The sequence below is a fragment of the Zonotrichia albicollis genome, chromosome 4 (genome assembly GCF_047830755.1).
Source record: "Zonotrichia albicollis isolate bZonAlb1 chromosome 4, bZonAlb1.hap1, whole genome shotgun sequence".
Classification (NCBI taxonomy): Eukaryota; Metazoa; Chordata; class Aves; order Passeriformes; family Passerellidae; genus Zonotrichia; species Zonotrichia albicollis.
This window is the reverse complement of record NC_133822.1, coordinates 54280606-54295141: the sequence shown is the minus strand read 5'-3', so window position 1 is coordinate 54295141 and position 14536 is coordinate 54280606. Positions and strand designations below refer to the sequence as shown.

The following is a 14536-nucleotide window of genomic DNA, read 5'->3' as shown; positions in this document are numbered from 1 at the left end:
TTATTGACAGCTGGAAAGCCATTTTGGCATTACTACATTTTAACATTACTAATTGTCACCATGTTTCTCACATGCTGTAAGGCTGCAGGTGACCCAAAGTGAGCAAGACTTTCACATGGAAGGCAGTTTGTAAATCTCTTATTAACTGTAAATGATAAGTTATAAAGCATAGTTTGATATAAAAATAATTCAATTTTTCTCCAAATACATAATTTTTCTGAAAGTGAAGAATGTGGGGTTTAGTAGCATGATTTTCAATTCATTGTTGAATAATATCTTTCTAAGAGATTATCAAATCATTCTTCAATGAGGTATTAAATGAAACTAATTTAAATACTATCTGATCACAGAACTTAGCAGAATGAATGCTACTAAATGGAAGCCAGTAGTATTTGGTGGGATGGGGTGAAACCATTGATACTTTTATTATGTCTACTCTCATATGTGCATGGAAGAAATATCATAGCCCAGAGAACCACTAGTCAGGAAAAATCAGCATCTGGGCAAAGACCACAGTCTTTGGATCTTCTTATTTATCCCAGCAGATGGGAACAATCTGACTCCATCCAGTTATTTGAGCCTCACTGCGGCAAACATGATATGATCTTTTCATTTTATTTTCATTAGAACACGTAGACTTTACTAATCACTTTTTTTTTTCCTTTTCTAATGTGGTGACAGTTCTGTCAAATGTATCAGGAAATGTCAATTCAGATAAAAATTGCATGTAAATATTTCCTGATATTTTCCAGTCAGTGATGTATTTTGTTATTATACTGATTTTCTTTGCAATCTATTTGAGGCCTGAGCGACCTGAGCGTGTCCAATTGTGTACATAATGTTCACACATTTCTGTGTGCAGTGAATGTTGTTGCCTCAGGCATGGCTGTGTGAGGACAGGACTGTGAGGAAGCTTGAGAGGGGGTTTGAAATATCATCTACTCAGTTCTCCTTCCGCAGACGCCTGCTGCCCATTCCTGCCCTGCTGCATTCCCACCTGCTGCTCTGTGCGTGCAGAAATATTTCTGACCAGGTACTGCAGAGCAGTTGCTGTGCCTCAGCACTGTGGCCTGGCTTTGAAACATCTCATTTTCTGTAACCACACTGTAAACTTCCCTCTCCAGGGAACAGGAACTCCATGCTGCAGGCAAGTCCCACTGAGGGGCTGAGCAGATGTTCTTGAGCACATTGGGTTTGTACTTCGGAGAGCACAGTGTTCTGTTAACTTATTTTTCTCCCTGTAAGAGGAGAATTTAGACTGTTTAAAGATTCTGTGAGACACTGTCATCACTCTCCCAAAACTCTGTGGGGAGTGAGAGGTGATGTGATCTCCATAGCAAAGCAGCAAAGCCTGAGGATTCCAGAAGTCACTTCCTGGCTTTGCATTCTTGGTTGCTCATGAGGTACCATGTTCAGTGCCAGAGCTGAAATCTTGTCCTTAACAATGTCTCACAGGCTTGTTAGATACCAGGCACTATGAGTTTAGTGTTGTGAAATCTTCTTGACCTCTCAGAATAATTTGGTGCCTACTAATTTGGGTTCATGCAGGTTATTTACAAGCCAAAAGAGTGCTGCAGCTCTTTTTTGCCTCTGAGTGTTTTCATTTGAGAGGAATCAGTGATAACAAATACATCGAATTTCTTTGTCACAAAAAAGATTGGCATCTTCAGGCACATTTGACAATGTCCTTGTCACAAAGCCAAGCCTAGTGGTCCTTTCAAACATCAGTTTATCCAACATTTTTGTGCTTTTCTTGGCATTAATTTTTTTTGGACATCATCATTTTTCACTTCTGGATACTGTTTTTTTTCATTCTCAGTCCTCTTTAATTTACAGATGCAAAAAAAACCTTTCATCTATATTTAATTCTTCTTTATAGTTTTACAAAGGAAGATCATCTTCCATGATTATCAGTAGGCCATAGCCTCTCACCTCTAGCAATAGGTAGAGATTGCTAGTAGAAATGATCATTAAAGCCTTTAAATTTGAATTATGTGGTGTGAAATCACTGAACTTACAAAACCATCCACTGTCAATAACAATTAACTAATGAAAAGACTGGAAATTTTGTGTTGGCTATCAAGGAATTTTTTGTATTTATTCAATCCAGTCAGAAATTCTGGCTTACCTGTGAAAAAGCAAAGCTGTAGAGAAAATTCATTTTAAAAATTACTGGTAGAATAAACAGCAGGATTCATCTCCCATGGCCTGGCCAAAAGAAGGGATACACATAGGTTATAAAAAAGTAGTGTGGGATTAACATGGACTACTGAGTACTTCTGCATAGGCATATTTGAGGGAAGGTGTGAGGTGATGACAGCTCCCTTCAGTGTCCTGCATTGAAGAACAATCTCCAGGCAGCTGGAAATACCACTGACATATTGGCAGCTCAAATACCACCAAGATGTTCTTGTAAAGTAGTTTGCAGATTCTCAGTACTTAGAATTTTTACAACAGCATCTTTTCAGAGGACTAGATCAAAGACCAACTGGTATCATTGAGCAGACACTCAGAACTATGACTACAATCGAAAGAAATTAGGTTAAGTGTTCTGACAAAAGCATATGTTGCTGGATTGCTTGAAGACAGAATTTGATGTATCTGTCAATTAAAATCAGAGTATGCTGGCACAAAGCCAGTAGATTTCTTTGCTCCTTTGAACCTCCTTTGCTTTAATTGGCTGGGTGATAGAACACAAACATCTAGCCTTGATGTACTGTAATTCAAATATTAACAGGAGTGGTAACATTTCTGAAGAAGATATCAGTAAGAAGAACTATTATTTTAGAATAAAATCTGAGCACAGCAGCCCTTAGACATAACTATGAGAGCACTAGGACCAGACTTAGAGAAAGCTGGGTCTGGGGAGAGACCTTGAAAGCTCCTTTAGGCCACCTCATAAAGGTGATGCCAGATTCAACATGGCCTAAATTGTTCCAGGATATTTAATTCATCTCTACTAAATAATCTCTGATGTTAAAGACCTCACATGACCTCACCTGCCTTCCCAGGCACTCTCTTCTACTGTTCTTGCTGTTAGGAAGTTTTTCTTAGTGTCTAGCACCAGACTTTTATGCTGCAGGTTCTTTTTCCTTCCATACTTAAAACTGACTTTACTGTAATGCTGGAGGGGAGGGAGGAGAAATAAATTAAGTGATTTTGGGGATATAAAATGACTTTGTGTGGGTGCACCTTTTTCTGGCAAAGCTGAGTTTTGCAGTACTGTTTTTCAGTTTCTGAGAGACTGGAATGGTCTCTTCCAGATAAAAACTGCACAATTGGCACAGCTGCCCTTGCAAACCACTGTCAAAACAAATCTTATCTAAGTACCCATTCAAGTAGTGTCAAGGCTTTGTAATTTTGGATTCACATGAATGCTAAGCTGTAATTAACTTGAGAGAAGTTCTTGGCTATTGTCTCATGAGAGGTGAGAGTGGCAGGCCCCTTTTACATAAGTTCTTCCTTAGGGACAATAACCCAGGGACTCTCTTGAGCATTATTTCAAGTACAAATGTGTTAAGGTGTTAAATATAGACTCAATTCTAAAGTTTCCATGACATTCAGCGTATCAGGAGGAAGGTATTCTGGACAGAGACCCTGATGCAGAGGCGAACTCTACTCACAAATTTCACAAAGATATTTCTGACCAGCCCCAGATCCATCAGGATTTGGGAGAGTTGGAATTCTTGTGAATGCCATGTTCCCAGCTTCAGTTTTGTCTGAAGAATTTTCTAGACAGAACTGGTGATGGGGGTGAGGTTACTTAGCATAAAGGCGACTTTAACTCCTGATTCTGCAGTTCAGTGACTGGAAGTCTTCATGTCTGTGTCCACACCTGCATGTTTTGTGTGATGGCACACAGAGTTTCAGAGCAACTGTTTATATTTCAAAACAAGATGCTTATATTTCTGCTTCCCTCTGCCCATTCATAACATGTGGGCAGAAACATTCCTTCTCTTGTGGGTTTTCAGAAATACTTTGTATCTGGATATCTTTGCATCCACACAGAATAAAGAATGAAGGAAATGCAGGGAGATGTCCATTACACTGACATTGAGAATATGTATTTCCCTTCTCACCCTAGTCTAAGCTGAATCCATTAAACCACAATGATGCACATGTTCAGCAATTTTCCAGTAGCTGCTGAGAGGTGCTTGTGTTTTCTGAGTCTGAATGTTATTGTCTCACCATGTGACGTTTGAATGCTGCACTAGTCCACATTTTCCATCTCTCCTTTTTTTTTTTTTTATTCTGGGAATGATTTTTGAACATTTTAATGTTGTTGAGAGCTCACAGACCTTGATTATTCAACTGGGCAGACCTTTGGGTTATGGCTCTAATATTTCAGAAAAGATTCATTGACTTGCTTTTGTCTTCTCCCTGGAGCATTTCCTATCACCAGAGCAGAGATCTGGAAACTGACAACACCACCTGGAACTGAGTCCTACCAAACTCTATGAAGGGATACTTAAACAAGAATTTTTTACTTGCAGGCCATGAGAGAGTTCTGTTGATTTGTAATCTTGTTGTGCTATTTTTCTAAGTTTTGACATATCTTCAGCTGGTATAAATGAGCATCATCAGTGAAAAAGAAAATCTTCTTAAATTGCCTTGAAAATGTGGCCATTTAGCAATGAAGATTTTAAGCCAAAAAAACCCAAAACCAAAAAAAAAAAGAAAGCCCTAAACTAAACCAAAACATAACCAGGTATATCAGTTGTGTTTTTCCTGGCTTTGTATCTAATGAGTGTTGAGATATTCTAAAAGTACTATAGGCTAATTATTTTTGACTTTGGAGATGTTCTTTTAGTATTATAGTATTTTTTGGTAGGTTGAGGCTATCCTTTCCAGACAACGCTGGCATTGAAGTACCTGTATTATCCATGGCCCTTCCTCAGCACAGGACAGACTTAACTAAGATATGTCTCAGATTTAAGGATCTAAAAATAACAGATGGGATCCCCATCTGCCTGTCATGCATAGGCAGGAAGCAGCCTGCTCCCTTCAGCTACTTGATGTTATCTTCAGCCTCAGGATGTTATCTGACTTCTCCTTAAGAAACAGAAATAGTTGTGAAGAAACAAAACCTTGCAAATACCTTGCAGCAATTGTAGAGCTGTTGCACGTTGTTTCCAGTAGCTTTATTAGGATGAATTTGTGTGTTATCTGGGGCTTGATTTGGTAGCCAGCATTCCCAGTGTGCTTGATAATGGCTTCATGGAGTAGCATATTTGACAAAGTCATTTTCAGTTCATGTTGTATATCAGTTCAGTTTCCAGGTTGTTCGTTTTTAACAGGTATTGATGGAATGGGTGAGGAGTAGCTGAAGCATCAATACCCACTGAAGTTGTAGGTGTGTTTTTAGGTTATGTGTCACTGAGTGAATGTTACAGCATTGCACCCGTATAGCACCCATTCCAAGCCTTGTAAAGAATTCTTTGCTACTGTTATTTGTTCTTGCCTGACAGGTACAGGCAGTATGAGCTGGGGTTATTGGCACAGCTGGAGCCAGTGCTGGTACCCTTACTCATTGAAAAATAAACTTCTGCTACAATGTCCCTGGAATTTCTGAAACACTAAATAACTAGTAAAACACTAGCAAAGGGATGCTGTTTGCATCACTGTAGGGATGCATCACTGCCAAAATGTTCTCCTAGCATTACCTTGTCATCCTGGTGTTTCATTTTCTTTCCACCTGCTGATTGTAACTGAAGTGTGACACACAATTGTTCCATTTCTGAAACACTAAATGAGTACAATAAACTGGCTTCTCCACAAAGCATTAATAAAAAATAATTTTAAAACTATAAACCCATAAAAAGCCATAACACAAAAAATGCTAACACATTTTCATTTTTTATGTTTAATTTTAGTCTTGGAACTGAACCAGGTGATTATTCCCACTTATGGAACTGTGCCGGACCAGCAAAACCTTCACACACCTGAATGGGTGGGTACCTGTTTACTTTACCTCTGAATACCTGTAAAATTCTCTCTTGTAGGTGTGCAGCAGTCCAGTAGCTATTCCAGAAAGCTAGCATTCCTTTGCATTTGCATCACAGGCAGGTCATCTTTGTGATTAAATCTGCGATGCTGTAGTCCCCATTTCCTTAAAGGCACCTGAAGTAATTGGCTCAGATCTGAAAGCACAGCTTGTCACAGGCACTGGACTCAGTTATTAGTGACCCATATAAACTCACTGTAAACTGATATATACACATACACCTCCTCTCTCTATGTAATTTTGTTCACAAATGCATAGGATTTCTGTGTGTGTGTGTGTACAAGAATAAGTGGTTCTGAACACACCCTACGTATAAACACACATACCCAAGAAAGCTCTAAAAAAGCCTGGAGACAATAAGAAATTCCTTACTCCAAAGACTGAACTGACAAGAAAAAAAAAAAGACCTGGAGGTGTCCATTCCCTTTGTCCAAAGTTCCAGGTTCCCAGCTTACTTAAGAATTTCTGCAGCTTACAGGCTGCTGGCTCTAGCTCAAGAACCCCTGCTTCAGATCTCATAGGAAACTGATATCCAAAGTAACTGGAAATGAGTTTCCTTCTGGGAGGTGGACATCATCACCTTCCCTGACCCTGTGTTTTGCAGCAAGGTGTTCATTTGAAGCTGTTTAAACTTTGTTGAAGCATGAGGTGCAATCAAGAGCTTCCATTTCCCAAATGAGTGCCTAGACTTTGATGTTATAAAAATCCTTCTTGGAGTCTCCTTGTGGTTCATTGATTTTTTAATGTATTTTTATTAAGTGAAATAGCATCAAAACAGCTGGAATGTTGTGTACCTTGTGGTTAGAACAGTCTCCTCTAAAGTCTTGGTAGAATTTATTTTTATTTCTACTGAAAATTGATGGTCAACATAGATTTTTATTTTTGGTAACTCATGTTTACTAGCAATTGTAGTTTCTTCTCAGTTTTAGCAGCATTTCTGCACTGCTCCTTCTGGGCCAAGTCCTCCTTGTTGATCTAGATAGTTTCAGTGTGTTGGAGGAGACAGAAATATATATTTGACAGCTGCTGAACCTCTGCTAAATGCATTATTGCATATTGTTTCTAGCTAATTGTAGCTAACAGAGGCTGAAGAGGAAGCCTGATCTGAAACAGTTGAATAGAGGGGAAGTACTGTGCCTTTTGTCTAAACTTAGATCATGTGTTGCAGCCAGAAGTATTCTGGAAATTTGATTTTATTCTGCAAGTTCTTCTGAGGAGCCAAAACTAAGTAAATTATTGGCTAATAGAAACAGTCCTGTTCTTCTTATAGTGCTTTCTCTAATTACAGGATCATAAGCTAAGTTTGCCACAGGATCCCTGCCTCATTTGGCACATGAATAGGACAATTATCTCCAAAAAGCCAAAAATCTGTGAGGATATTGTTTGTGATACTTCATAAAGCTTTAAATGTGGCAGGAAATTGCAGCAAAGGAATGAAAGGCTCTTACCACTAGAAAAACTGAGTCCAGTCCTAGATAATTGAGCAACTCCTGCTAAAGGATTTTTGTGCAAGACTTGGAGAGTTGCAGCCAGATTTTCTTTTTCCTGATTACCAAAGGAGAACATCATGGCCCTGTTTGCATTTGCAGGAGAGTGACACGTGGACCTGGAATTGAGTGTATTGCTCTTTGAAGAGAGAGAATTGCTGAGCTCTCTGGAAAGACGTCACTGTCCTGCTGTATAAAGCTGTAGCTCCAAACTTAGGAGACAGTGAACAGGTTTTTGTGTAGATGTTTAGATGCCTTATGGCCATTGAAATGAGAATTATACTGTTGCTTTCTGTCCTGGAGGATCTTTTAAAATTTTCACAACATTTGCAAAACACTGAGATTCTATGAGGAGAACACCAAAAGCATACTCAGAAGGAAATCCTTATTTTAAGCATTTGAGCTATTTAAATGAGGTGTAGCCAAAAAAACAAACAAACAGAAAAAAACCCAAACAAACAAAAACCAACAAACAAAAAGAAACAACCAAAAAAATCCAATCAGACATTAAATGAAGACAATAATAAGGAGTATTCCATAGCTACTACAAGGAGCACAGACAATTTCATGTTATGCAACAATTTAATAATGTGTCATAAACAACATGTACAAGGCAGACAAAACGGCACAGAAAGCATTAATTCAAGGCTTTTCCTTGAAGTGTTTCATTTTGCAGTTTATCTGCTTTGTAGGTAGATAATTTGAATTGGCCTGTAACAATAACTTGAGAGTGAATATCTGCAGGGAGAAGGTTAACTTCTTCAAACTTTCTATTACTGTGCCCCCCACATACAATTTCCTTTGCAAGAAGGTTTCTGGGAAGTTCAAAAGAGTGAATTTCCCAGCTCTTGCATCCCATGGATGATGGGAGTTACTGAAAAGCAGGTTGTCAGTGAGCACTTTATTCATTTTCTTTAAAAGCAAGGCCTTTTGGTCTCTCTCTAATCAGGAGTGACTGGAATTCCTCCTGCAGCACCAGAAACCTGACACTCAGACAGGAAGTCAAGTGGGTGTCTGGTCCAAACTTAGCTCAGGAGACGAGGCATCCCAATGCCTGGCCAGTTACCAGCTGCTTTCTGCTGACAGAAATGCATGACTGTAGTGACACCCCATATTTTTGCTACTTCTCTTTAGTTTCAGTTTATTTCAATTTGTTACATAGCTGAAATTCCTTTGAGTGTTGAGGAAAAGAAAAAAAAAACCTTCTGATGAAGTGCTTGCTAATATTTGCATTATTGCTAAAAAGAGAATGAAAACAGTCCTCTGTTGTTATTAAAAAATATGAATAATAAAGGAAAATGTTAAGGGCACAGCAGTTTTACGGTCCTCCAGAGACAGACCAACATTATTATGCAATATGCAAATAAACTTACATCTTCCAGTACTATCTCATATATTATATATATCAATATAATCCAGAAATAAATGCTTGTGTTGGTCTTAATGTAGAAAGTTGTCTCTATAGGTTGCTCAGAACCTAAGGCAATAAAAATCTTTTTATATGGCTGTGATAGTAAGAAGAACTTTGTATTTCTGTAACATTTTCTTCAGATGATCTCAAAGTAATTTATAAATAATTATGTTTCCTGATACTCCGGTAATATAGATTGTTTTCTTTTTATTTACTTGTTTTCAAGTTTCCTGAAGCAGACAGAGAGAAATAACTGTGCTCCTAATTAGTCACTCTGAAATTTTCCCCTTCATAAAACCCACAGCTAAAGTGCAGCCTGCAGATCCCCCATGTGCCTGTCTCTGTGCCCGTGGGAGGATTTTTGCAGGTGCCTATCAGCAGAGGCAATGTTACACAGGCTCTGCTCTGCTCTCCTCTTTCCCAGTACTGATTTATTCACTGGCATGCTGCAGGATGCTATTTTGAAGCATATCTGAATATTATGTGAGGTTGCAGACAAGTAGTTTATCCCTCCAGTAATGATTACATTTGGCGCTATTGACAGTCACACCAAAGGCTCTTGCAGGCAAAATAAAGCACTTCTATCATCTTTCCAGTTAGCTAAATCATTCCTGCAGAATCTCTTGTTATTTAAAAAATCCAGCTTACAATACTGTGCTTGTTCAGGGTATAGTAAACAATAAATAGCTGCAATTCCTGTGCAGATATTTGTCTTCATGCTTGTCTCTGTGCTGCCCATCCCACCATTATCCCTACTGAATATTTAACTATATCATGTCTAGAGAAGCCTGGAAAAGTGAGGCAGGTTTCTTGGAAGTGCAACCATTTTTCCTCCCTGGAACACAGGTGCTGCTGAAAGGAGCTCCCTGCCTGCACATTCTCCTTTGAAGTACTGCAGGCATCATGTGTAGCCATGGCTACAGGAGCGGCTCTGAGTGACACAGCAGCTCCCTTAGGCACCAGCCAGCCTGGTTACAGTGAGGAGGGCACACAGAAGTCTCCCTCCTGATGAACTCTGAGTCAAGGGGCTGAGGGGACCTGCCGTGGGGTGGGCATTTGAAGCCAAAACTGCTCCCTCAGCTTTCTGTGCTGGGGCAAGCTTGTCTGCCTGTCCCACTTGCCCTTTTCCAAGTGCTGCTGTGTCCCGGGTCTGGGAGATCCGGTGCTGCTGGCTGGTGATGGCTTGTGCTGGATTATCAGAGGGCAGGGAGTTCCTTATTCCTCTGCCAAGGTGGCCACAGGGGGACACACTCAGGGAGCAGGAGGATAAGGTGTGTAAGGGTAGGGGAGTGCATGGCAGGGCACTCTTGGCACTGATGGCATGGCACTGCTTATGACCAGCGCCTTCAGTGTGGCTGCAGCAGTGCAGCCCTTCCCAGCTGCAGCAGGATCCCACACCCACCACCTGGTGTGCATTGCTGGCAGCGAGGCCCCAGCAGTGGGGCTGTGGAGAAGCATTTGGTGCTGAGGAGGTGGTGTGTGCTTTACACACATTTCTGCGCTTTTAGTTGCCACAGGCTCCTCTGGTCTTGTTCCCTGGAGTGAGGAGCCTGTGATGCTCTGATCTGACCTGCTCCAAACTGAAACACAGAGGTACAGCCACATGGACGTGGCCATGCTGCCTCTAGGCTAACCCACAGAAGTGTAACCTCAGTGTTACAAAAACTTATTCATGACCAGGTCCTTCTCTCCTTCAGATTCCCTCTGATAAAAAAGCAGCTGATAGTTCCCTGGCAGGCAGCAGTTGGCTGTGCAGCTCTTGGACAGTTATTAAAGGCTGCAGATTGTGTGCGAAGTATAATTAGTATTTCACAGCTATATAGATATATATTTTTTTATTAGTGGTGTTAATCAGTATTAACCTGCTGTCCATTAGAGTATTATTAAAACATTAGAGTGCACAACCGATTGCCTCCACCAGTACTTAAAAACGCGTTTATGCCAAGGCTAAAAAATTAAATAGTGCAGTAAATAGTCCTGTGTTTTAGAAGTGCCAATGGGCCTGTTGGTTATTTGGGGCTGTAATTTGCTACTGATACTTTAAAAAACTATGTATTGAAATTTCAGCCCCATTAATTTGTCTATGCATGCAAGCTTGTGTGCATTGGTATGATAGTAACATTTGTAAAACTGTCAAATAATATTACATATTAAAAAAAAACCAAAACAAACATTGTCTCAAAGGAAATGCTAACTTCAAAGTACACTACATCTTTTTGGTTTCCAGTCCTGTTTTCTCCTGGGTAGTTATGTTGAATAATATATGATTTTTCATTACCAGCTATCCAGTAGGGATTACAAAATACACCACACATGTAAGTTAATGTGGCTGTTGGAAACTTGGCTATTACTTTCTCTTTTACATTTTACTTCTTAATTTTAATTGAGCAATATTTTATTTATTATGAGCTACATAACAATCTGTTTGTATAGGTCTAAATCTTGATCTCTTAAGTATTCAGGCTTCATGAGTCAATTCTTTATTATTTTATTGATATATAAAGTGTCCATGGAAAGGCCAGCTGAACAATGTCCTTGTGATTAAAAGCAATGGAGATTACATATAAGAAGTTGGCTTCATAAGTATGAAGTTCTGTGTATCTGGATTCTTGCAGTCCAATATTTATTAATAATTCAGCTATATTCAATTTATATGTGCATAGTGTGTGAAAGAGAGAGATAAAGGTGCATGCATACAATAACAGTTATACACATGTGTGAATGCCAACGCTTATGCAAGTAAATTTATCAGTCGGAATGCTGGTTAACAGGCAGATTTTATTTTAGAAATTGTTTTTTTAATTATTATATATAGTTTTTAATATGATAAATTATTATTGATAATCCAGTTATCGCTGCTTTTTTAAGCTTAAAAAAGACTACATTTAAAGGAAAACTACTCAGTGAAATTATGCAAACACAAATTACCATCAAATCCTCTTCTATCAAAACTTGATTTGATGTTTTTGATGTTTGCTCTTTTCCATGTCTTTCTTTATCCTGAGGACAGGTCATATCAGAAAATGTGCTAAAAGCTGCAGTGAAAAAAAAAGTTACAACTATTACTACTTTTATGTTTTTGAGTGCTTGACTTTCACAACTAAACTGTGTGTCTTTAAGCAGAAGTTATTATAATGATGTTTCTAAGATTCCAAAGAGGAAAAAGCCCAGTTAAAAGACCTCGTGCTTTATGCAGTGGCAACCCTTCCCCCTGTTACTCATTTTCACAGGATCTGGGCCCTGTGTTTCCACATTGCAACATGGAGCCATCATAGCTCGTGATGTGCCACAGCCTGCTGGGGTGCCAGGGGAGAGCAGCAGCTCCCAGGCTGTGTGCCCACTGCTCAGGCACCTCCCAGGCTGTGTCTCAGGGCAGAGCAGCAGCTCCCAGGCTGGGCTCTGTGCCTGCTGCTCAGGCACCTCCCAGGCTGTGTCCCAACTGGGGCTGTTGGCTGTTTTTGGTGCTTTCCTCCCAACAGTGAACCTTGTCAATGTGAAATCATCGTGGCTATGTTTTAAATGAGACTGGAAATTGAGCATCCCTCTGGCTGTCCAGAATGGCCAAGACCCCTGCCAGGGGGCTCAGAAGCCCTGGCACAGAGCCCAAAACACCTGTGGTTTTGATTATGACCCATGGAGCAAATTGCCATCCTTATATGAGGGTCAGCAAGCCACAACAGTTTAGGTAGAATAATAGTGAAGTTATCACGGGGTGGAAAAGTAGATTTTGGGGTTTCTGGAATGGGAGTTCAGGAGGTAAGATGGGCGTGTCCAGCCTTTCTCCTTCTTCTTCTTCTTGTCCTCCATCTTCTGCTGTGATGTTGGCACTTACAGATTGGTTTAGAGTAGAAGCTCACTGTCTAACATAGGTGATAGGTATTGGAAAGTAATTGTAAACATTGTATACGTAGTTTTTAGTATAAAGACATAACTCTGCCCTGGGGGCAGGCAGTGTGCCTGGAACTGTCTTGCTGGAGGGATCTTGGCAGGGCAGGAGAAAATTTTTTATAGATAAGATGCAATAAACAACCTTGCGTTCGAGAACTGAAGGGCTCCGACTCATTCTTCAAGCGCTCGGGCTGGGAAAAGAGACTTTTAACAATCTCGGGGTCCAAAAGATCCTGAGAGGAAATTATAGCAGCAAGGCTGTGTTTTACACCTGTGACTAGTCCTCAGCAGGAGGAAAGCTTGTCACGGCCAGTTCCGATTTCTTGATAGGACTATGCCAACTTCCTTTCTCAAGAATTTAGAAATTCACACCTGTGACTTCCTTTGGCTGATAGAGATACTCGGTGTCATTGTGGTCTGGTGATGTCATCTGGAAATCGATTGCCATTTTTTTCCCTAAAACTTTTTCCACAGTATGCAATTGTACGTTGATTTGGCGACTGCCTAGGTAGTCTCTAAATCCTATCCCAGGCTGTGAAACTAACATGCAGAATGTGTGTACACTGGCCATATGTGTATGTGTGTCAGCAGCTGCTTGCTGTCAGGTTTGTCACAAATCCCAGCACACAGGTGGCATTCAAAGAAAACTGTTCTATTCAAAAATCTGCTCAGACTTTTGCAGCAACTAAGTCAACAGGACCTGTTTGCAGCAGGTCCTAGCCTTTGCACATGCAACATAAAAAAACTGTGAGTTTAAACTACTCCAAGTTTATTTAAAATATGGAAATTTTGTCATAATTACAGGAGGACATATCTTGATTGCCTGTTTTGGTTCAGCCAATAAACAGTTACAATATAATCTACACAGAGAGGTTTTGCAGAAAAAATCATGAGAAAATTTGTTTTGGAAAAACTGACACGTGGTTCCTAAAACACTATATGCTCCCTGGAACTTGGGTGTTCCTGACTGAAGACTGACATTCTTCTTGGTTCTTCACAGTTGAAGAACAGCCATTTCAGGCTGCACTGCTGTGGTTTCTGACACCATAACCACATTTCTGTGGTCTTTCTGTGGACCAGACATCCTAGACCTCCAAAACCTGACTTTGTATGTCTCACAAAATTTGGTCTGAACTGACAGGGGAATTCCAGGGATGGGACATCTGGGAATCATTGCCACATCCACAGCAAATGCAAGAGATTATTCTGTGTCATTTTTCCTGACCTGATCCCGGCTTGGCCAACCCTCCATGCACAGTCAGCTGGAGGCCAAGGCTTCTCTGCAGTTCTGAGTGGGAGCCTTGCCAGCTTTGGAGATGTTCCTGTCTCTGATGCTGTGCTGAGTCCCACTTCAGGCTTTTGGGATCAACTCCAGTGGCACCACCTCCGTTAACATCACGGACAGATCTGGCCAAGTACCTGAGAGGTTGGTGCACATTACATAGCATGACTTGGGTAATATTACAGCTGCACATAACCTGAAAGGAGGGGGGTGCTAATGTGTGATATTGCCCCAGAGTACTCGAAGAAACTACAGAATCATTATTCAAGCGTTCAGGTTTCCCTGTCACCAAAGTGTCTGTATCGTTTCATGCATGAAATAACACATTAAGATGTTATTAGTGGATATGACAATCTATCCTGCTTTCCTCCAGGGACTAGATAATGGCTTATGGATATATTAAAACTTTTGATTTTGGCATCTGTTATAACATGATGGATGTGTGGCACACAACAATGTGTTTT

The 14536-nt window shown here is 40.2% G+C and overlaps 1 protein-coding gene across 1 annotated transcript in view; it reads left to right on the top strand.

Moving 5' to 3' along the window:
• The window catches only part of ANO6 (anoctamin 6), a 71201-nt gene that overhangs the window by 20610 nt on the left and 36055 nt on the right, over positions 1-14536 (top strand). Inside the window, exon 2 of the mRNA XM_005480536.4 lies at positions 5874-5950. Within this exon, the coding sequence (XP_005480593.1) occupies positions 5874-5950 (77 nt within the window). The remainder of the gene's footprint in view (positions 1-5873; positions 5951-14536) is intronic.